The 21,590-nt window shown below is 36.3% G+C and overlaps 3 protein-coding genes across 3 annotated transcripts in view; all 3 read left to right on the plus strand.

Moving 5' to 3' along the window:
• The window catches only part of LOC107555921 (cyclin-dependent kinase-like 5), a 28,920-nt gene extending 20,922 nt beyond the window's left edge, over positions 1-7,998 (plus strand). The window contains exons 8-13 of the mRNA XM_016238874.1: positions 1,933-2,023; positions 3,935-4,124; positions 5,036-5,116; positions 5,291-5,457; positions 6,152-7,256; positions 7,647-7,998. Of these exons, the coding sequence (XP_016094360.1) occupies positions 1,933-2,023; positions 3,935-4,124; positions 5,036-5,116; positions 5,291-5,457; positions 6,152-7,256; positions 7,647-7,850 (1,838 nt within the window). The 3' untranslated portion in view covers positions 7,851-7,998. The remainder of the gene's footprint in view (positions 1-1,932; positions 2,024-3,934; positions 4,125-5,035; positions 5,117-5,290; positions 5,458-6,151; positions 7,257-7,646) is intronic.
• Positions 7,674-13,100, plus strand: LOC107556271 (serine/threonine-protein kinase prpf4B-like). Its single transcript, XM_016239341.1, has 7 exons — positions 7,674-7,748; positions 8,450-8,555; positions 9,061-9,175; positions 10,232-10,337; positions 10,991-11,113; positions 12,347-12,559; positions 13,077-13,100. The coding sequence occupies exons 2-7, from the start codon at positions 8,456-8,458 to the stop codon at positions 13,098-13,100; spliced, it is 681 nt and encodes a 226-aa protein (XP_016094827.1). The 5' UTR covers positions 7,674-7,748; positions 8,450-8,455.
• Positions 13,101-17,702: 4,602 nt separating this feature from the next.
• On the plus strand, positions 17,703-21,590 carry LOC107555926 (retinoschisin-like). The gene is made up of 6 exons (XM_016238886.1): positions 17,703-17,819; positions 18,065-18,090; positions 18,168-18,288; positions 19,773-19,914; positions 20,628-20,823; positions 20,937-21,590. The coding sequence occupies exons 1-6, from the start codon at positions 17,765-17,767 to the stop codon at positions 21,087-21,089; spliced, it is 693 nt and encodes a 230-aa protein (XP_016094372.1). The 5' UTR covers positions 17,703-17,764; the 3' UTR covers positions 21,090-21,590.

Genomic DNA, 21,590 nt, shown 5'->3' on the forward strand with positions numbered 1-21,590 from the left:
ATATATATATATATATATATATATATATATATATATATATATATGTGTGTGTGTGTGTGTGTGTGTGTGTCTATTTTATTGAATGTTAGGGTTAGGTTAGGGTTAGATTAATCTAGGGTTAGATTAATAGTTTTAAAACTGAATATGATTGTATTTTAATTAAGTATTTAAGGTAGTTGTGATTTAACAGTAATTAGAATCAACTTTGATAACATCTGTGATGTATTGTATCTATTTTTATGCAATTTCAATCCACATTTCTTATTAATTGATTGTGTAATCTTTGTGTACAAAATTGAGTCTTCAACACAAATTGAGCTCACTAAGTAAATATCCATCCCTTTTTATCTAATTTGCAGATATCAAGCCTGAAAATCTCCTAATAAGCTCCAATGATATCCTGAAGCTGTGTGATTTTGGTGAGCAAAGGCTTTCACTCGTCTGATTCAGGACCCTCCACCCCCATATTCACTCTGATCTCTCTCGCTGAATGCTTGGTCTCCTTTCCAGGCGTCATGAGTCTCGCAGTGACGTCTGAAAACAAAACAAAACATTTGCTGAAATTGGATTTGAGTGGAAGGGAATTAAACTGTTTTTGTCCTAATCACACTGTTGCAAAGATTTGAGTGACAGCGCTTATTCTCTGGAATGCAAATTTTGAGTTGATTTTGGGTCATTCCAAATAAATTCCAAATAAAAAAGAAGACTGCTGAACTATCACAGAAAATGACTTCATTAGCTGTGTTGGGGAGTAACTTACTCAAAGTAGCAAGTCTACTATAATTTTCATTTTTCATTATAGCGTGACAGTACTTCAGTGTTTTTAGTAACTATTTTACAATTAGTAGTGTAGTTTTGTGCGACAACCCAACATCTCTATTTATAATGCTTGCACAACATTGTCTAGTTTTTTTTTGGGGGGGGGGGGGACACATTTATATGTAGTTTTATTTAGCAACATACAAAATATATCAATTTATTTTATATAAGATTATTTTGGCATAGAATTATACAACATAATAGATTTAATGAATGCTCCTGTTCATTACCATTTTTGATATGCTATGTTGTCATTGATTTTTATGCTAGATAAATACTGATCTGGTTACAGAAAAAAATTTTATCATCTTATTTACAATTCTATCATCATAATTTATAATATGTAACGTGTGTGTTAATGTGTTTAAAAACACACTGTATTGTTAATTTATATATTTTTTAATTAATTAAAACACACACACTAGTACACATATAAATGTTTTATAAATTAAGATGATATAATTGTAAAATGAGCAATATATGGACATTACGTATAAATATATTTTTATAAATGATAAATGAAGGTGATATAATTGTAAATGATATGATATAATTTCATAAATGAACAATATACACATAAATATTTGTTATAATAATAATAATATATTCAATATTGTTATATATTTATAATATAATCCCCTTAGCTTTGCCCATTAAATTGACCAGTAGCTTAAATATAGTTAGCTACTCTTTGTTAGCAATATTTAATAATAATAATAATAACTTGATTGTAATTTCAATTATGAGTAGCTTGTAGCTTGACAATCAGTTTCAAAGTAGCTTCCCCAAGACTAGTTGGCAGTATTGTGACTCTAGAAGATACAAAAGATACAATCGTCTCAGTACCTGATAAGTCATATTTTGTGCTTCCCAGCCTCCAGGTTCTGCTCCTGATGAAATGTATATATTCACTCTGGGTTAAATGTTGCCTCCACACTGAATGCCACGGAAATTGAGCATGACTCACTCAACAGGCTTCTCTCTAAGACTTTTATTTTTAGAGAAGATTAATTAAGATCTCTGAATGTTGTGCGCAGTCTTGCTCATGCCAGATACCCTTTTGTCTTTGCTCTTCTCCCTACATCTTTCTATCCTGGCTGGCCAACCCTGCAGGCTTTGCCCGCAATCTTTCTGAAGGCAGCGATGCTAACTACACTGAGTACGTGGCGACCAGGTGGTACCGCTCACCTGAACTGCTCCTGGGGTAAGTCCTCATATCTGTACTTCCTGTTCTGTCTTTCAAGGTGATTTATAGTACACCTTGTTTCCAGAGACACAATAACTAAAACATGTTTAAAAAAAAAAGAAAACTCTTCCTCAGTAAAGCTAAAGGCATGAAAAATAAAACTCTCCTCAAATAGAATCACTAATGTTCATTGAGGGCACATCCGTTTTTAAACATGTTGATTTGATATATCCATTAGATGTGACATCAAGAGTGCGGTGCATGATTATTTGTCTTTGTCGCCATTGAAGCGTTATTTTCTAGTGTGTGCCACTGCCACTAGACTAGATGAATGCGGTGGAACATTTTTTGAAACTCTCACCATTTAAATTCCTCCCACATAAATATTCTCTCCCTCCCTCTTGCTGTGAGTTAGTACAAAGATTTGTGTCTCAGTTTTATGTCTATGTATCTGCCTCTGTCTCTGCATGCAACTCTTCTCATCCCTCTTTCATTTTCAGTGGTGTTATTGTTCAAACTCAGTTAGGATTTGAACAAAACTTTAACCCTAAGCATGACACTCGTCCTGCACCATTTGTGCTACAGACATTCAAATCATGCTGCTTTGAAAAGTATTGCTGTTACTTTTCTAAGTAGTCAAATGTATGATTTTTGCCTTTCAGATCCTTTGGTTTCCTTTTGAAGGGCTATATTTAGGGAACTAAGGACCTGTATTTCAGAAACATCCAAACTTAGAATCATATCCTGTCTTTTTAGTAACCATGGTAATTTCACTTAGGAAATAGAACTTTTTCAAATCTTAAAGGGATAGTTCACCCAAAAATGAAGTAATTTACTCAACCTAATTTACTCACCAAACCTTTATCAATTTATTTCTTCTGTTGAACACAAAGGAAGATATTTTGAATAATGCTGGTAACCAGACAGTTGACGGTAGCCATTGGCTTCCATAATATGGCAAAAATATGATGGAAGTCAATGGCTACCAGCAACTGTTTGGTTACAAACATTATTAATAATGTCTTCTTTTGTGTTGAACAGAAGAAAGAAACTCATATTGGTTTGGAACAACTTGAGGGTGAGTAAATAATGACAGAATTTTTATTTTTTAAACTATCACTTTAAATCAAGAATTAAGACGGGAAGTTTCTGTAATACAGCCACCGAACATTACAGTGACTTGGGGTGGGCAACACCATAGAAACCACTCAGGACCTTAGCCACAACAAAGAAACATTCTGAAACACCCTCTGAACATCATAGCAATTGGATAGCAACACCCTAGCAACCACCCATAAACACCTTAGAAACCATACCCTGGACACCTTAGCAATCACAAAACAACATTCTAAGAAATCCTCTAAACATCATAACAACTGTATAGCAACTTCTTAAAAAACAGCCAGCAGACCCTAGAAGCCACATAGGAACACCCTGGAAACTACCCTGAACACCATAGGACGTGCAAATAAACACTTTAAAAACCACCCTGAACACTCTGGCAACACCGTAGAAATCACCCAGAACACTCTAGCAACCACCTAGCAACACCCTAAAAACCACCCTAGAAACATCCTCTGAAACCACCCAAAACATCTTAGCAATCACAAAGTACCACCCTAAAACCCCCTCTGAATGCCATAACAACTGCATGGCAACACCCTGGCAACCACCTTCATCATTCTAGCACTGTGATGGCAGCTTTTGCAAGGGCAAACACCATACATTTTCTTCTGAAACAGTTTTTTGTCTTGCATCTGTCAATAAAAGATAAAAAATAATTCAACTATTTTACTGATATGTTTATAATTTAACTACATGTACATTTAATTATGTGTAATTGATTTTCTTAATTATCTTAAAGGAAATGTCAGACTCCAATGAAGGTCAGTTCTTGACTTATTTTTGTCTTCTTCTTGGCTCTCGCAGAGCTCCATATGGGAAGGCGGTGGACATGTGGTCGGTGGGGTGTATTTTGGGAGAACTGAGTGATGGGCAGCCCCTGTTTCCGGGAGAGAGTGAAATCGACCAGCTCTTCACCATTCAGAAGGTGTTGGGCCCCTTACCACCAGAGCAGATGAAGCTGTTCTATAACAACCCTCGTTTCGCTGGACTAAGAGTAAGGACCTGTCTTCTAATTCACTCCTGTCCTGTTCTGTTCTGTGCTTTCCTCTCATCGCCTCTTCTCTGCTCTCCTTTCCTATGGCACGGATGCCAGTATTCTGAATAAGTGGCTGCCTATGACTCATGTATTGCTATGTGCCAGTGTGAAACACAACTGGCTTTGCCTTGACAGGGCTTATCACAGTACATAATATTCATACACATGCGCATACACTCACACATACATAGCCTCAAAAAGTATTTGGACACTTTTGGACACTCAAGTCACATCTTAAACCATACTTTGTTTCCACAAGTGACATCTGCAAATGATTCTTAGCCATTTTTGCATTGCTTTTCACCCTGTAGGGGTTTATTTTGTAGTAATGACTATCTGACTATACATTATTTAGCTAATTACACTGCTACTTACCAAGTAAATAGTTAGATGGATAGGAAATATTGTTTTTTAATTTATTAATTATTTATTTATTTATTTATTTATTTTATTATCTTGCAGATTTGGTTAAAGAAAGAAAACTAGCCCATTACTAAAACAGTCAACTTGTATTTGATGTCATGCAGTGTTGATGTCATGGAATTATATACTATTATTGTTTTAATTAATATTTTAATTAGCTTTTACTTTTATATTTTTCGTTTTCATTTTTAGTGTAATTTTTTTTTAAATTTTATTTACTTTTGTTGTTTTTTTAAATATTACTATTTAGGTTTAATTTATTTTGATTTCAGTTTAAGTTTCTATTTAGTAATTGTAATGCTTCAGCCTATTGTAATGCTTTCACCTTTTAATGCAATTAATCAATCACAAGTATTCCATATTTGTTATGAAATATGCAAATGTACAGCTTTATTCTTTAGTCCTCCCTCTTTCTTTTAGTATGTATGTATGTGCTTTTTTTACAGTTTCCTTCTGTAAGTCATCCTCAGACGCTTGATCGAAGGTACCTGGGCATCATCAATGGACTCATGTTGGATTTAATGAAGGTAAAACAGTCTGCAACATTCATTAGAGAACAGTATTCCCTTTAGAATCCCAGCAGTTGTGATATATTTTGTGTTGATTTATTTTAAAATAAACTGCATATGTCATATCACCCCCAAAAGGTTTTATTGTCCTAGTGTGGCATGACTTTCCTCATTCTCTTTTCACTGTGTCAGAACCTGCTGTGCCTGAACCCCACTGAACGCTTTCTGACAGAACAGTGTCTGAACCACCCAGTTTTTCAGGGCCTTAGAGGGCCAGAACGGCCAGCTGTCCCATCGCCCACCCCACCTCGCTCCTCAAAGAGAAAACCATACCACGGAGACAACACCATACCCAGCCGGTCAGTAATAGCTGCTTCTAGAATCTAGGTTTAGGGTGAAATTAGTGATTTCTGAGCCACTAGTGGCAGCAAACGGAACTGCCAAAATGACGATTGTTTTTTAATCAATACTGCATATTGACTTCCTATTGAATTGCCTATTATATTTATATGTTCAGTTTTCATTTAAATGTTAGAACTTGTGATGCACTTTCTTCTTCTTTTTTTAATATATCTGTTTAACTTTAATTAGAAAAAATTAACTCTGGTTAGTTGCCAGAGAAATATGTCAAATTTTTGTGTAAGTTTTATAAGTTTTTTTTTTTTTATCTTATCTTTAGATCCTTTTTTTAATTTCAGCCCTATTCAAACAATTTGTAATAGTTTTAGTTTTAATTAATAATAACAACAGTGAACCAGGATAAGATGGCAACCAAAATTATTAGACAGAAGTTTTTATTAACTTAAAATTGGGAAGACATATTATGAAGGCAAGACACAAAGACTTACCATCAATGGAAGATGATGAATTTACATGAATTTATGTACAAAACTAAAATTTACAATGCAGTTGATTTAAATGAATAGTACCAAACAAGTGTCCAGCATACATGGGAGCTTCCTCAATGCTGTTTTAAAATCACCTCAGGTTGCACCTCTTGAAGTTAATTCCAAGAATGTCCAGAATATAAATATTTTGTGTTTATCCCTGCAGGAGCCACGGAAGTAAGAGTTCAGGTCACCGGCAGGCTAACAGCAAGGACTGCTCGTCACTACCGCGCCATGAGGACCTCCACCGGAGCACCGACGGCTTCCTGAACGGCAGCAACATGCTGACCTCATCCACCCTGAGTCCCACACTACACCCCAAGAGCTACCAGGCCCAGACCCTGAGCCGCTCGGCCTCTTGCAGCAAAGACTTGGCCAACAATAACCTTCCCCACCTACTCAGCCCCAAAGACACAAAGGGAAAGACCGAATTTGATTTCAACCTGGGGCCTAAATCTGGAGTTGCCTCTGTGGGAGGGGACACCTCTACCGGCAAGTACCTCAAGTCATCCAAACCAGGCCGCCACTCGTCCTTCCTGGAAGGGAAGACCAGCACGCTGCAGTCTGGGGACAAGCACAGTCGCCATAACTACATGGAATCTTCGCACGGATCCATGCCTTCCACATCCTCCTCCAAAAGCTCCTCGTCCTTCCTCAGCCTGTCTAAGAGCCACGGAGCTCTGAATGACACCAAGTCCGTAAGCAATCTGACCGAGACACGACTCCATCTGGATGATCCCATGGTGGGATCGGGCTCAGGCTCCCGCTACTTCCCGTCCAGCTGTCTGGATCTAAACGCAGCTCCTGGGAGCCCGAGAGGTGAACGGCACGCTGGGGCGGAGCGGCAGGGTCACAGTCCCAGTAGCCGGGGGAACACGCGTCTGGAAGGGGGCACTCTGGACTCAAGACGTTCTTCGGGTCGGAAAAAGACGCCGGATGAACCGAAGGCTTCGGACACGCTGGACCCAAGCAGAGCCGCGGGAGCAGGGGGCAGCCATGCTCACAATCTGCCTTCCCCACACGAATCCTATCCTTACGGTCTCGGCTACACCAGCCCGTTTTCCTCGCAGCAGCGACCTCATCGCCACTCCATGTACGTGCGGAGAGACCGACACCGGCCACACGGCCAGGAGGTGAATTTGGTGGTCGGGCAGGGAGTGCCAACACGTGCCAGCAGCCTACAACTCCTCTCGCCGCAGCTCCAGCATCGCACACTCCCACGCCACAACACCAGTTCCTCCCGAGAAGAACTCACGCAAGATCTGAGCAGGGTCAGTGACCTGCTCTCGTTTTATCTCTGTGTCCTGTAGCATATTAGGTGCTGATCTCGCTAAAATACACTCTGTTGGTTCCTGTGATCAGCATTTGAATATTTCTATCCAAGCAAGGATGCCCTCTTATTAATCTGTTCATCTTTGTCTGAATATTACAAATTCTCTACCGTTCGCAAACAGCAGTATTTCAAATGATACTTGTTCACTGTAATAATTTCAGGAGATTCGATTTGTGATGTGTTTGCATGTGTGTATGTGATCTAATTTAAGATACGGCTCTGCTGCATCCTGCATTCATGCATTTTGTTTTGTTCTGTCTGATTATTACATGCACACTCCCAGTGTCTCCCAGTGTCTGCTTATTTTGCTGTGTGTTTATGTCTGCAGAATGACCAGTCTCCCAAAGAGAAGCCTCATTCTCGCCCCCCGATTAAAGATTCTACGAGGGACAACACAGCTTCCTTCCACTCACAACGCCCAAAAAACGAGGTCCGAGATCTCAACAGGACCCTCAGAACGCGTCCACTTACACACTCACTAGTTGCTACTGTTTTTCATGCCTCGTCTTATCTTTGTTTTTTAATGCATTGATCATAAAAGCAATTCACATTTAGCTTTCAGACCATTGATATGGATGTTTTGTAAATGTTCATGTCACTACATTAACTGCTAGCTCATGTCTTTAGCATTAAATATCTCAGATAAATGTACAGTTCACCCAAAAAAATTAATTTCTGTCGTTGTCATGTTGTTCTAAATTCGACTTTCTTTTTTCTGTGAATTAAATTTTAAAGACTATTTCTATATTATTTACATGAAATTACAATGTAGGGACTGAAGCTTTCAAACTTCAAAAAGTGACCCATACGACTTTGCATATGTGGCATATGTTCCATGATGTATTGATTACAATAGCAGAATAAACCAAAATTTCCACAGTCAAAAGTCTTTTCTTTTGTGTTCTATTGGAGAAAGAATGTTACACAGGTTTGGAATGATATTGAGGTTGAGTAAGACAGAAATTTCATTTTTGGGTGAACTGTCAGTTTAACCTCTCTTTCACACTGCTGCTTCTCTTCCTTAATCATTCCTTTCTCCCCAAGCAAATACTGTAAGACAGTATGTACAGTAAGTTGTAGGAACTACTGTTTTATACTATCCTGCAGTGTGACCATCCTCTTGTAACTCAGGCTGGGATGTACCATGACGCTCATACGGAGGATGGAACCTCGTCCAAGGAGAACAGAATCATCTACAGTGACTCGATGCCTCGCAGAGTGGGAAGCTTTTACAGAGGTACCCAAAAAATGTACTTGACATCTTGTGAAATATTATTTAAAATAACTGCTTTATATTTTAATACATTTTAAAATGTAATTTATTCCTGTGATGGCAAAGCTGAATTTTCAGCATCATTACTCCAGTCTTCATTGTCATATGTTCATTTGGAAATCATTCTAATATGCTGATTTGATGCTCAAGAAACATTTCTTTGTATTGTTATCTTGCTTTTATGATGCTGAAAACAGTTGTGCTGTTTAATTTTTTTTTGGAAAACCATGATAATTTTTTAGCATTCTCTAATGTGTATATAAAGTTTACAAATATAGCATTTATTTGAAATAGAAACCTCTTGTAACATTATAAATGTCTGTACTATAACATTTGATAACATTAATGTGTCCTTCCTGAATAAAAGTATTATATTTAAAGAAAATGTATATGTATTTATATATGTGGTAAGAATGTTTGACTTAAGCTTTGATATTCTAGCTTTTATTTGTTCTGTCCTTTTGTGCAGTCCCTTCTCCTCGACCTGACAACTCGTTCCATGAGAGTACTGGGCAAAGCAGAGTGCCAGCGGAAAGCACAGCCATGACAAACCACCCCAAACGTCAGACCAATTTCGACCCCTGGTGAGCGAACATGCTTGTTGAGTCAGCACACGCTCGATCTAGACAAATAAATGATTCTGTACGCATATACCATGGCTGTAAGATGAAATGCTTTGTTAAGCTGGAAGTGACAACATGAAATATTTGGCTTCAAATGAAATAAACAGAGCTTCAATGTAAAAATAATTAGTGTCTTTGATGGTTTTGAAATGTCTCTGGCAACAGTGAGTGCAGAAAATAATAAAGCATGCCCACTTTACATTCTCTTTCATTTCACTGATGATAGCAATTGCTTTCATTTGCCAGTTCTCTGATAATATTTTGTTTTATGTAATCTTAATAAAAGATGTCAAAAACATGTTTGTCATATTTCACTAACATACACTGTATGGACAAAAATATTGGGATACCTGACCATTACACAGTAACATCACATTCTAAATACATAGACATTAATATGGAGTTGGTTCCCCCTTTGCAGCTATAATAGCTTTGCAGCTTCCTCTGTTCTGGGAAGTCTGTCCACATGATTTTGAAGTGTTTCTCTGGGATTTTTTGCCAATTCATCCTGTAGAGCATTTTGTGAGGTCAGACACTGATGTTGGACGAGAAGGCCTGGCTCGCCATTCCAAAGGTGTGCAATAGGGTTGTGGTATGGATGGTACAGTCATGGCATAGTCATGCTGGAATAGAAAATTCCAAACTGTTCCCAAAAAGGTGGAAGCGTAGCATTGTCCAAAATGTCCTGGTATGCTGAAGTATTAAGATTTCCCTTCACTGAAAGCAAGGGGCCTATCTCAAATCCTAAAACACAGCCCCATAACTTTATCCTTTTGTCCATATAGTGTAAGTAATATAGTGAAAAATTTGATTTGAAAAAAGTTTATTTTTTTATATTACATATACTGATGTTATTTAAAAAGTTGTCTGGATTTGTATTACAATGACATTATTTGTATTTGCATTACAGAAATTAGGCAGCAAATGTGTTGAAATAAAATCTTTTTATTTGATTTTATGACCAAAATCTCTTTGTGTTTCTTTGTGAGATTCAACTTTTAATAATTACATTTGTAGGAATAATTCAGAGGCCATGGTCATGAACCCACCAGAGGTCCCTAAGCAAAAAGAAAAACAAGGTTTCTTCAGAGCTATAAAGAAGAAAAAGAAGAAGTCACAGCCGGTAAGAATGTCCCATTCATTCATTTACTCATTGCATTTCCCTTTTTCAGCTCTTAAATATGGTTTCAAATGCAGTAAGAATAGCCAGGAGACCTTTTCTGTGTATGTTTTTTTATTATTATTGTTATTCCACATGTATGTATATGTGTTGCTTAGCTGCTGTGTTGTGTGTTTTTGTCTGTCTGCGAGTCATTGAACTTAAATGATTTATTTTATACAAAAGGTAATATAGTCTAGGATAGAAAAAATACTGTCTCTCTTTATCACTAAAATTAATAGGCAAGATTTCACCTCATAGTGTTCATTCAGTCATCTCAATCAGCAAGTAGTTGACCAGTGCACAAAGGAAGGTGAAATGGTCATATCATCCCAAAAAGGAGGCCGTCCACTTGTTCCACTGTCCAATGAATGCCTGACAGAATCCAACAGAGACTCTCAGTGCAGTTCAGTGCCTTCTGTAGCATTTCCCCACAATAGGCATATGGAGACCATTACAGACCCGAGCAGCATGTGTGTGGCAGAATCTGCCTCTATTGTGCTCTGTCCACAAATATTGAACCAGAGGACCGTATGTTCATCTGCTGTATTCAACAACAAAAGATGTTTGGTGTTAATAGAATGAGCCACTGGGGTTTTGTGCGTCTTATATTGCAGACGGACGGCAACGCAGGAAGGAACCCGAGCATCAAGAAAAGCCTTTTCCCCCTCTTTAACTCAAAGAATAGCTTAAAGCATAACTCTTCTGTCAAAGTGCTCCCTGTTGTCCCGCAGCCCATGGTATTGCTCACATAAAACCGCGCCGCTCTACCAAATAAACACATCTTCATTGCATGTCATGCTAAATGTATAGGTGTTTTATGACTGGATGACTTTGTCTTTTTTTTTTTTGTTTCAATTTAGTTTTCTTTTTTTGCCAGAGCCATTTTTAACGAGCAAAACATCAGATCCAGATCTATATTAAACTTTTTAATCAAATTAATTACATGATATGCTGATTATTTTATCAAATTAATTTTATATTAATTTTTTTTTTTGCTGAAAAATATAGTTGTATTAAAAATATATATATATATATTATTATTATTATTTTATTTTTTTTAATGCAACTACAACCCAGAATGAAAATAATTTAAGACATTTATTGTTGCAGATGCGTGCATCATTTTATACATGTCACAAAAAAATTATTTGTTCTTTTGTGTTATTTTAAGATAATTAGCTGTGTTGATGTTTAAATTAATATATTAAATATGAATTTTCAGCCAAAGTAAAACTGTTCTTAAACTGGTCTTTGAGCCTAATACATCTTTGCACATATCACATTTAATTTATGATCTCAATAGTTGGTAGAAGAGACAGACTCATAGTTTAATATACTGTGTTGTCTTATGTAATGCAATATTGACAATCAATGTCGAACCATATTAGGTAAGGACGTTTTTATATGTTGACGTAACAGATCTGGTTCTGTGTGTTTTACTCACTAAACATCATCGCTTAGGTTACTGCTAGCATCGCAAAAGCATCAGCATGTGTTCTGTTAGAAGCATGGAACCCATAACCGTCTTTAGCAGCACTTGCTCAAAGAGGATGCACGTTTTCTCATTTACCATTCTCCGAACCTGGGAAAGAGTAGGAGAAGTGGTCAAAATGTTTCCACACACAAACTCTCTGTCTTCTGTACACAAACTCTTGCACATTTTGGTACAAAGGGTCAGAAACTGGGCACGTCCCGAAACACTTAAGGTCTTTACCTATCTTCAAAAATTCATGCTCTCCAGATATACTTGTAAAAGCTGGTCACTGGAATGATATCTTTTTTAATTCTTAAATTGTTTCCATCGTAATCAACTGGATGCCATGAACTGGTTAAAAGGGCAGTATTTCAGCACGTTTCCAGTTTTCTGGCCTAATGCACGAGATTATGGGTGAATTTTTGTTTGGAGAGGAGATTTATTGTACTTAAGTCCCAGCATTCAGGTGAGTTCACTGGTGTGTCCTGTGTGTCAGGTTCCTAGTGAGGCTCAGCAAGACCAGCTAGTGATACAAAGACCAGTCAAATCCTCGTCTCATCACAGCAGTCGTCACCGCAACCGAGATCGCGACCGGGAACGTGATCTGGAAAGGGACAGGGAGCGTGACCGGGATCGAAACCGTGAGAGGGATCGTGATCGTGACAGGGACAACACTTGGCCTGAAAAGCAGACAGATGTGCAGCCTCAGGTAAAATAAATAAAAAATTCACACCAACAGCGTATCTATAAAGATAACTATAATATATTAGCATCCATATTGACACACAATAACATTCTGTTTATTCTAAGCACATGCTACTTTTAAAGCCCAAGTTCTTTAAAGCAGGATGGATTCTGATTGGCTGTCAATGTTTTTATTATTTATCATGTGGAAGAAATGGTTTTGAAAGTGATTCATCATTGTTATCGTGTTGTGGACAAATTCTCAAAGAATTAGAACAATTATTAAAACGTTATAGTTTTCGTTATCTATCAAAAATACAGTAATATTGTGAAATATTTTTTACAATTTTAAATCACTTTGTTTTCTATTTTAATCTGTATAAAAATGTAGTTTATTCCTGATGCAAAACTGAAATATCAGCAGTCCTGATCCTTCAGCAATCATTCTAATATGCTGATTTGACGCTCAAAAACATTTCTTATTAATATCACAGTTATGCTGATTAATATTTTTTTGTGGTAACCATGATATGTTTAATCAGGATTCTCTGATGAAGGAAAGATAACAACATTTGTTTGAAATCGAATACATTATAAATGTATTTTTTGACTGTTTAATGCATCCTTGCTGAATAATAGTATTATTATTATTAATAGTTTTCGTTATCTATCAAAAATACAGTAATATTGTGAAATATTTTTTACAATTTTAAATCACTGTTTTCTATTTTAATCTGTATAAAAATGTAGTTTATTCCTGATGCAAAACTGAAATATCAGCAGTCCTGATCCTTCAGCAATCATTCTAATATGCTGATTTGACGCTCAAAAACATTTCTTATTAATATCACAGTTATGCTGATTAATATTTTTTGTGGTAACCATGATATGTTTAATCAGGATTCTCTGATGAAAGAAAGATAACAACATTTGTTTGAAATCGAATACATTATAAATGTATTTTTTGACTGTTTAATGCATCCTTGCTGAATAATAGTATTATTATTATTATTTTTATTTGAATCAGTTTAACCGCATGTTTTTGAAGAGATAAAAGCATTGCCTCAGAACCTGGTAAAAGGATTTCAAAGACGTAATGCAGTTATTGATCTGTTAGCCGGGAGGGCAGGTGGGAGACGCAGTAAGATTTTTGAGTGGCCTCTGAAACGCAGCACATTTTCATTCAGGCCTTCAGTGTTTGCTTTAGATTTATCTCACTGTACATTTCATTAAATTATATTCTACTAATATAGATTGAAATGAGATGGATATGAAATATGCAAAATAGCTATATTAAGAATTCCAGGCATTTGAATACCAATGCAAACAGAGCAATATATCATAACTTTGAGGTGAATTTATCATCCTTCATAGAGTTGCAGCAGAGTGTTACATTTTTATTCATTTACATTGATTATCACGACAGGCACTTTGCTTAACAACTGAAGTTTCTTACAAAATCCCCCCAAAGAGAGTGACAGAGCATTTTTCATTTTAAATAACTCTAGTGAAATGTGTCCTGGGAACAATTTTTTTTAAAATTAGTATTGTTTATAAATGGTGCCCTTTAAACAGACATTTCACAGGTGTTTGTGCTGATATGGTGTTTGATTTAAAACAGAATTTTGTATCTATCTAATCTTCTACCTTATCTACCTACAGTATATGAGCTCTGTCTTTCACAGGACTGGATTTGGATGTTTTATGTTCAAGTTACACATTCAGATTTAGTCTATACAGTATCTTTGACATTTACATCAAAAGTCATGTTTATTTTATCGGTTCTCATTTATATCTTATTGATTCCGTTGTCTTGGCACTATTTCAGTGTGTTATGCATAATGAAATAACCAAGTTAATTTTCAGTAACATCTTGAATCATTTATATTCTATATATCTCACATCATATATCTGACAGCAATCGTGTTTAGTCATTATGTTCTTTTAAACTCTTGTGTTGTCTTTCATGGTTAAACTGCCATGCAATAACAAACTGTTGTTTTTTAATTTGTAGGAAGAGATGAGAATCAACTTCTATGTGCTTGTTCGAAAAGCCCCTTTTTGGAACCTCTTGTTTTCTTGTTGCATATTTTCAGGTTAATATTAGTGAAATGAAACTCTTTGTTCCTGAGTAATGCGGTCTGCCTGTTTGAGAGTATTTCATCCTGGCCTGAATGTGATTGCATCACTTTGGATTAACACCTTGTCCATAAACGCTCGAACATCCTTTAATCTGCAGTACGTTGGCACAGTCGGTCTCTGTGGTGCCAGGTAATGTTCTCATCAGCCAGCTGTTAGGACTGCCAAGATAAATAGTTTGGCTGTCGCCAGCTGTGGTGAGGTCGCCTGCGACTGGTAATCTATAACTAGTCTTGTTAACCCGCTACAAAACCTACGTTTGCAGCATGTAGAATGTCGCTGATTCTGCATTTCTTCTGGTTTGCGAAGCACCATTATTTTGTTTTGAATGTTATGTTTTTTCTTTCAAATCAACTTATGTAGAATCATGCTAACATGCAAAAAAATGACCACTTCCCTATCCCAGAGTACTAAAATACTACAAAGCTAGTTTAAGCGCTAAAACAGAAAACTGATTTCAGAAGGGCTGCATCTTTGTGGGCAGAAATGACCATTCTGTAATTTCTGTCAAAATGGAGTCTGATAGTGGTGTGATATTGTAGAGTGAATACACAATATTGTTTTAAAATTTGTTTTAGGTTTATATATATATATATATATATATATATATGTGTGTGTGTGTGTGTATGTTTCAAATAATTTGTTCTTTAACTTTCTATTTATCAAAGAGTCCTGAAAAAATTTTTTTTTAAACATTGATAATAATAAATGTTTCATGCGCACCAAATCAGCATATTATAATGATTTGTGAAGAATCATGTGACACTGAAGACTGGAGTAATGATGCTGAAAATTCAGCTTTATCGTCAATAAATTACATTTTAAAATATATATATAAAAAGTTATTTGAAATTGTAATAATATTTCACAATATTACTGTTTTTACTGTATTTTTGATCAAATACATACAGCCTAGGTGAGCATAAGCGACTTCTTTCAAAAAACGTATCAACCCCAAGCTTTTAAACAGTAATATAGCTGATCCTATAATAATGTGTATATTCTATCTTAAATTACTACAGGATGACATTGTTGCCATTTGGATTATGTTTTAAAAATTACACTGACAAATTGTGTCCCACTTCACCTCTATTCACCTTATATATGGACTGAATGAGCAGGGTTTTGACTGCCTTAAATGTATGTTGAAGGATATTTTGAAGGTGATTCAGAGTGCTTCTTGGTTCACTGCCATGTTTAAGTATACCTGCAGGTACTGACAACTCATCTGTCATGGTTTAATAGCCATAGACAGCTTGTCTTATATTGGCTTGTAGCATCTATCATCCATATAGGATGCCTGTTAGCCTTCCAGTGTCTGAGCTGTTGAATGCAGGGATATAAACATTCAGGTTCGTCCCCAGAAGTGCACAGAATAGATTAAATATATTGGGCATCTTCATTGATCCTCATATTTGTGAATGGCTGTTCATTTTCTGTGGCTTGGCAATGACTAGAAGCTGTATCCTCTTGGAATGTAATGCATTTACCTTTTTTTCAGTTTACCATTGGACAAATGTTTATATCTCCATAAGAATGTAAGTCTTAAATAAGGCCCAGTGGTCAGCTGCATCTGTGTCTTTCATGGTTATCAAAAACAGTTCTCTCTTTTCTACTTTAGACATTTCATAATGTTTATTCCACCTTTAAGTATTGAAATCACCACATTTTTGTCTAAAGCCGTTGTGTGCCAATTAAAGCCATTGTGAAGTCATGCAAGGCCAAAGGTTTACAATCTTATCAGGAAAAAGAGTTTATTCTGGCAGAAGAGCATCTGTCATATGAGTTCATATACATATCTGTCACTCTCTTTTTTTATTTTAGTGGACTGACTTCTGAGTCTGTCATAGAATGTACTTAGAAAGATATCTGTTTTTATTTTATATAAATGTTAAGACTGTTCCTATTAGATGTTGAACTGTTTTGCTGAGTTACTGCAGTCTGTTTGAATCCTGTTTGCTGAATTGACAATGTGGTCTATCCCTAAATTGTGTCCTTTCCCCTTCTGCTTGACAGGATTGACATGAACAACATACAGTAGCTGTCAAAAATCCAACCAATCGGGATGTGACTTTTATTTAGACAACTGCCATCATTTTGGTTACATCTTTCAGGCCCATACAGAATCTGCAAACTTCTTCACATCCCTCACCGCTTGCATGTTCGTTTATGACACATTTAGGCTTTTTACTGTTTCTTTCAATTGCCAGTAAGAGTCTAGTACTCTATAGTTTTAACAAACACTTCCATATTTATTTCTGCCACAAAATCAGTACAAACAATTAGATAAAAGTGCAGAATCTGTCTGGGCCTTCATCTATCAAAAGTTATTTGCTTGTAACTTTATTCACCAATGCACAACATTTAGCTCAAGCATAATCACCACCACTCACTCAGCACTTTGTCTATGTCTTTTGTGAAGACTATTTGTTTGTGTGTTATCTTTAGGGTACAAGTGGGAAACAGCACCCTAACATTTGATTTAAGTCTGGGCATGTCTGACTCTTAACAGTGTTTATAATGTATATTCTGCTGTAATTAATAACAATTAAAACAATGTCTACCCAGCTGTGTTCCAGCATGCGTCATTTCATTGCAAACACCTGCCAGCATATAAGAAATCTATGTCTTTGACATTATTAATGAAAAAAAAAAAAACAATGAAGACCTGTACATAATGAAATAATTGATCATGAACCATAGCAACTACAGAAGAAAGGTGACACTGCACTGAAAAGAAAGAAACCAGCCTTCATCTTGTCTCTCCATCAGATGGCATATTGAATGTAGTGATTTGCATCAACAGATTGCCGGGGAAGTTTAATTGAGTTAATTGCATGCATTGAACCATTAACTGGGTCACAGAAGGTGACCATCCGGCTTTATAATCTGAGCTCATTTGGCTATTTCTCCCTTTTTTAACAGACAAGGGTCCGACTGGGATGTGAACAATTTCAAACTAGCTTTCAGAAGTAAAGGGAGGAGCTTTGAGATGAAGGGCATTAGATAAAGCCATTAGTGCTCTGTGGATTACAGTAATCCAGCACCTTTAATATCAGTGCAGTGGTCCACCACTTGAAAAATAAACATCATGGAGTACAGACAGCAGAACACGTTTCTGTTGGCCGTCCTGCTGGTGTCTGAAGGTATGTGTTATTGAGTTGTATTATTTTCATTAAATTAGCAGAAATTAATATTCAAATTTGGAAAAAAAAATTTTTTTATCAGATTTAAAGACAGAACAATGAAATAATTTAACTATTACTAAATATACTAAAGTTAATAAAGATGATTGTGAATGTTAAATGTTAATAAAACATTTCAGCTGTATTACAATTTTATTTATAGCCTAATGAAATGTTGCTGTTTTACTCTTCCACATTTTATCCAGGTTTTATTGGGCTGCAAGCACAAGAGGTAATTAAAAACATTTGCTATTGATATCAGAGACAATTAAAAGATAAATATTGATGGCAATGTTAATATGTGTTTAGGATGGCGAGGGCAACGACACATGGGCTGGGAAAATTTGCAAGTGTGACTGTGATTCCTCTAGCAAGTTGCTTTCTAAAGGTTCTTCATCAAGTAGGGGACAGGAGATGGACTGCATGCCAGGTAAAAAAAAAGAGAAAGGGACTGTAAGAAATATGGACGAAAAAATGCATTCTAAGAATCACATTACGGTCTTCTTTTAAAATGTAATAAGCACTAATTGTAACCTAAGTGTGAGTGCTTTGTAGGCTTTGTCCAGGTTTGGATAAACTCCATTATGAAGAAGTGGTTCCAAACGTGTTAAACATGTGATGAATCAGTTTCCTTCGTTATCTAGATAGCACTGTTTTTACTGCCTGAGGGTGAATTGTGAATCAAATACCACTGAAATCATTTATGCTCATTTTGTCAGGAGAGCGAAACTTGTGAATGGGGCTTTGCACTAACATTGACTCTTTGGGAATTGAGATGAAAGGATTAGTTAGCACTAGCTGGTGCCCTCTAAAAACAGAAGGCAGGACATGTGTGAATGAGCTGGCTGCCGGGCAAGCCTTCGCCTGCAGTGGTGCAGAAAGTCATTAATCATTTGGTTGCAGCTTCACCTGGGCCATGTGCGCCATCACCGCATCCCATTGGCACACCACCACAGGGCAGACATGCTCCATTAACACAGAGCAACTTGTGTTCGGAGTCCTCCAAGACTGATGTGTTAGAATTAAATTAAATGAAAAGCTGAGATTTTTTTTTTAATGGAGCAAGAATCAGAGATGGATCCCATTATGTTGAGATGCCGAGATTACCAAAACAAGATTAGGTCCACTCAATTAAACCATTGACCATTAAAAGGGATCGTTTACAAAAAATAACTGAATTTAAGTTAATTCTCTATCATTTGTCATTCCAAACCTGTATGACTTTCTTTCTTTTTTGTTCTACAGCTTTGTTTCCCTTTGACTTCCATTATATGTTTGACCATGCAATGGAAGGTACTGTTCAGTTATCAACATTTACTTTTGGAGATATTTTTAAAGAGACACTCTGAAAAAGAGAAATTCAGTTTAGAATTCACGACTTCTGAATGCATTGATTTTCCCTTGATTTCATCTAAATCAAAACTGGAAGTGGGTTTGTCACAAAGAACATCCTAAATCCTTGAAAAGAGGGACTTTTATGTAAAAACACTGATGTAGGACTGGAGCTTAAGTGTGGAACGTGACCATCTGTCAAGCTAAAGTCTTAATGGATGTTGATCTTTCACTATGGGGAACTAAAGCTTTTGGGATTGTAAAGTCACGAGCAGAAGAGTGGAAGCACAGAATTACAGAGCCGCCAGATTAACGCTTTGTCCATTTCTCTTTAGCACAGCAGGACAAAGAAATCTCTCTGATTGCGTGACTAATGTTTCATTAAGCCTCCTGTCAGACATGTCTGATATCTTGCAGGCTTTTGTTGAATGGGCCTGTCCATAGATTTTTGGTATTTGGAGCTGCCTGTAGAGTCAGAAAGCCTGGTTGGAGCCAAACTGACATAGATGTGTTTATGTTTTTACTTCAAATTACAGTATATGCAAAGATACATATTAACCACATTCTCAATTTACTGTCCAGAGTGTCCCTATCATAAGCCCCTGGGTTTTGAGGCAGGATCTGTGACCTCAGATCAGATCAGCTGCTCTAATGAAGACCAGTACACAGGCTGGTTCTCCTCCTGGATTCCAAGCAAAGCAAGGCTCAACAACCAAGGATTTGGGTGAGTTCTCTGAAATATTTCTTAGTATAGTGGCTGCTGGAACAGAAGTCACCTCTTTCAGTTAAAAAAGCCAACTGGATTTTTAAATAGAGAAATCTTCAACTTTACTCTCTTATAACAAATAAATCTATTTAATAAAAAGACGAATTTACGAATTTTCCTATTCTTTTAGTCCTAATATATTCTCTTAATTTATCTATATTCTATATACATACAGATTCATTGAAAAAAAAAAAAGAATACCTTTATTCAGCAAGGATGAATTAAATTGATTAAAATATGCATTAAATGGACCTATTCATCAAAAACCCTGAAAACAAAATATTAAGCAACACAACTGTAATGTGTAATAATAATAAGAAATGCACCAAATCAGCATAATAGAAAGATATTTGAAGGATCATTTGACAATGAAGACTGGAGTAATGGCTTTGCCAAAATAAATTTCCCTTTAAAGTGTATTAAAATAGAAAAAAGTTATTTTAAATTGGAATGATATTTCACTAAATTTTTTACTGTATTTTTGATCAAATGAATGCAGCCTTTGTGAGAATAAGAGACTTCTTTCAAAAACATTTAGAAGTCTTACAGACCCCAAACTTTTGAACAGAGTATTACTGAAACAATCTTGATAAACAGTTTTAGGTATTTCAATCTTAAAGATACTTGGACTATTTTGCATATATAGATTCTCTCTCTCTCTCTTGTCCAAGGTGTGCCTGGCTGTCTAAGTTGCAGGATAGCAACCAGTGGCTTCAGATTGACCTGAAGGAGGTCAAAGTGGTTTCTGGTCTCCTGACCCAGGGCCGCTGTGACTCTGATGAGTGGGTTACCAAGTACACTGTGCAGTACCACACCAATGAGAAACTCAACTGGATCTACTACAAGGACCAAACTGGAAACAATAGGGTATTCCAGCCCATCCTAGAATAATAAGGATTGAAAAAAAATCACTATTTCTTTGAAGGAATACATAAATATTGGTTTTAATTGTTTTCAACACTTACTTTTTCCCCCCTCAGATGTTCTATGGAAACTCTGACCGCTCTTCCACAGTCCAGAACCTTCTGCGTCCACCTATCGTAGCACGTTACATCCGTATCCTCCCTCTTGGTTGGCACACTCGCATCGCCATCCGCATGGAGTTGCTACTTTGCATGAATAAATGCACCTGATCTGGAACATGTCAGCGAAGCCATACTCAACTATTTCCTGTTCCATCCCATTTCTTGTATCACAACATGCCAAAGTGAATATCACTGCCCAATCACTGCACTCAATTCATTTATTCTTATTTTCTGGTATTTTCAAGGAAGAAGCGATCATTAGAATGTGTTAAGGTTACATTTATTTGTCTTAAATATGTTTTCCTCTTCTTTTTACATATAAAGACATGTGTATTTCATTCTTTTTATAAACCAAAAATGTGTTGCTTTGTCAAATAATTTTTTATCAAATTGCAAGCCGAGGCCACTGTAGTAATATGGCTAAACCAGAGGCTTGCTTATCTGGGACATCTCATGGAGTTTTATATTATTGTGTGCTCTAATGTGGTTTGTGATGGTGATGTAGGGTGTTTCATTCCCACAGTTATGACCATTTCCTTTTTGATTTTATTATGAGCGTACATTGTTTAATTGTGTTTGTGGCTTACCTGAGAAACAATGCCTTTGAAT

The sequence above is a fragment of the Sinocyclocheilus grahami genome, unplaced genomic scaffold (genome assembly GCF_001515645.1).
Source record: "Sinocyclocheilus grahami isolate Dianchi unplaced genomic scaffold, SAMN03320097.WGS_v1.1 scaffold20.1, whole genome shotgun sequence".
Lineage (NCBI taxonomy): Eukaryota > Metazoa > Chordata > Actinopteri > Cypriniformes > Cyprinidae > Sinocyclocheilus > Sinocyclocheilus grahami.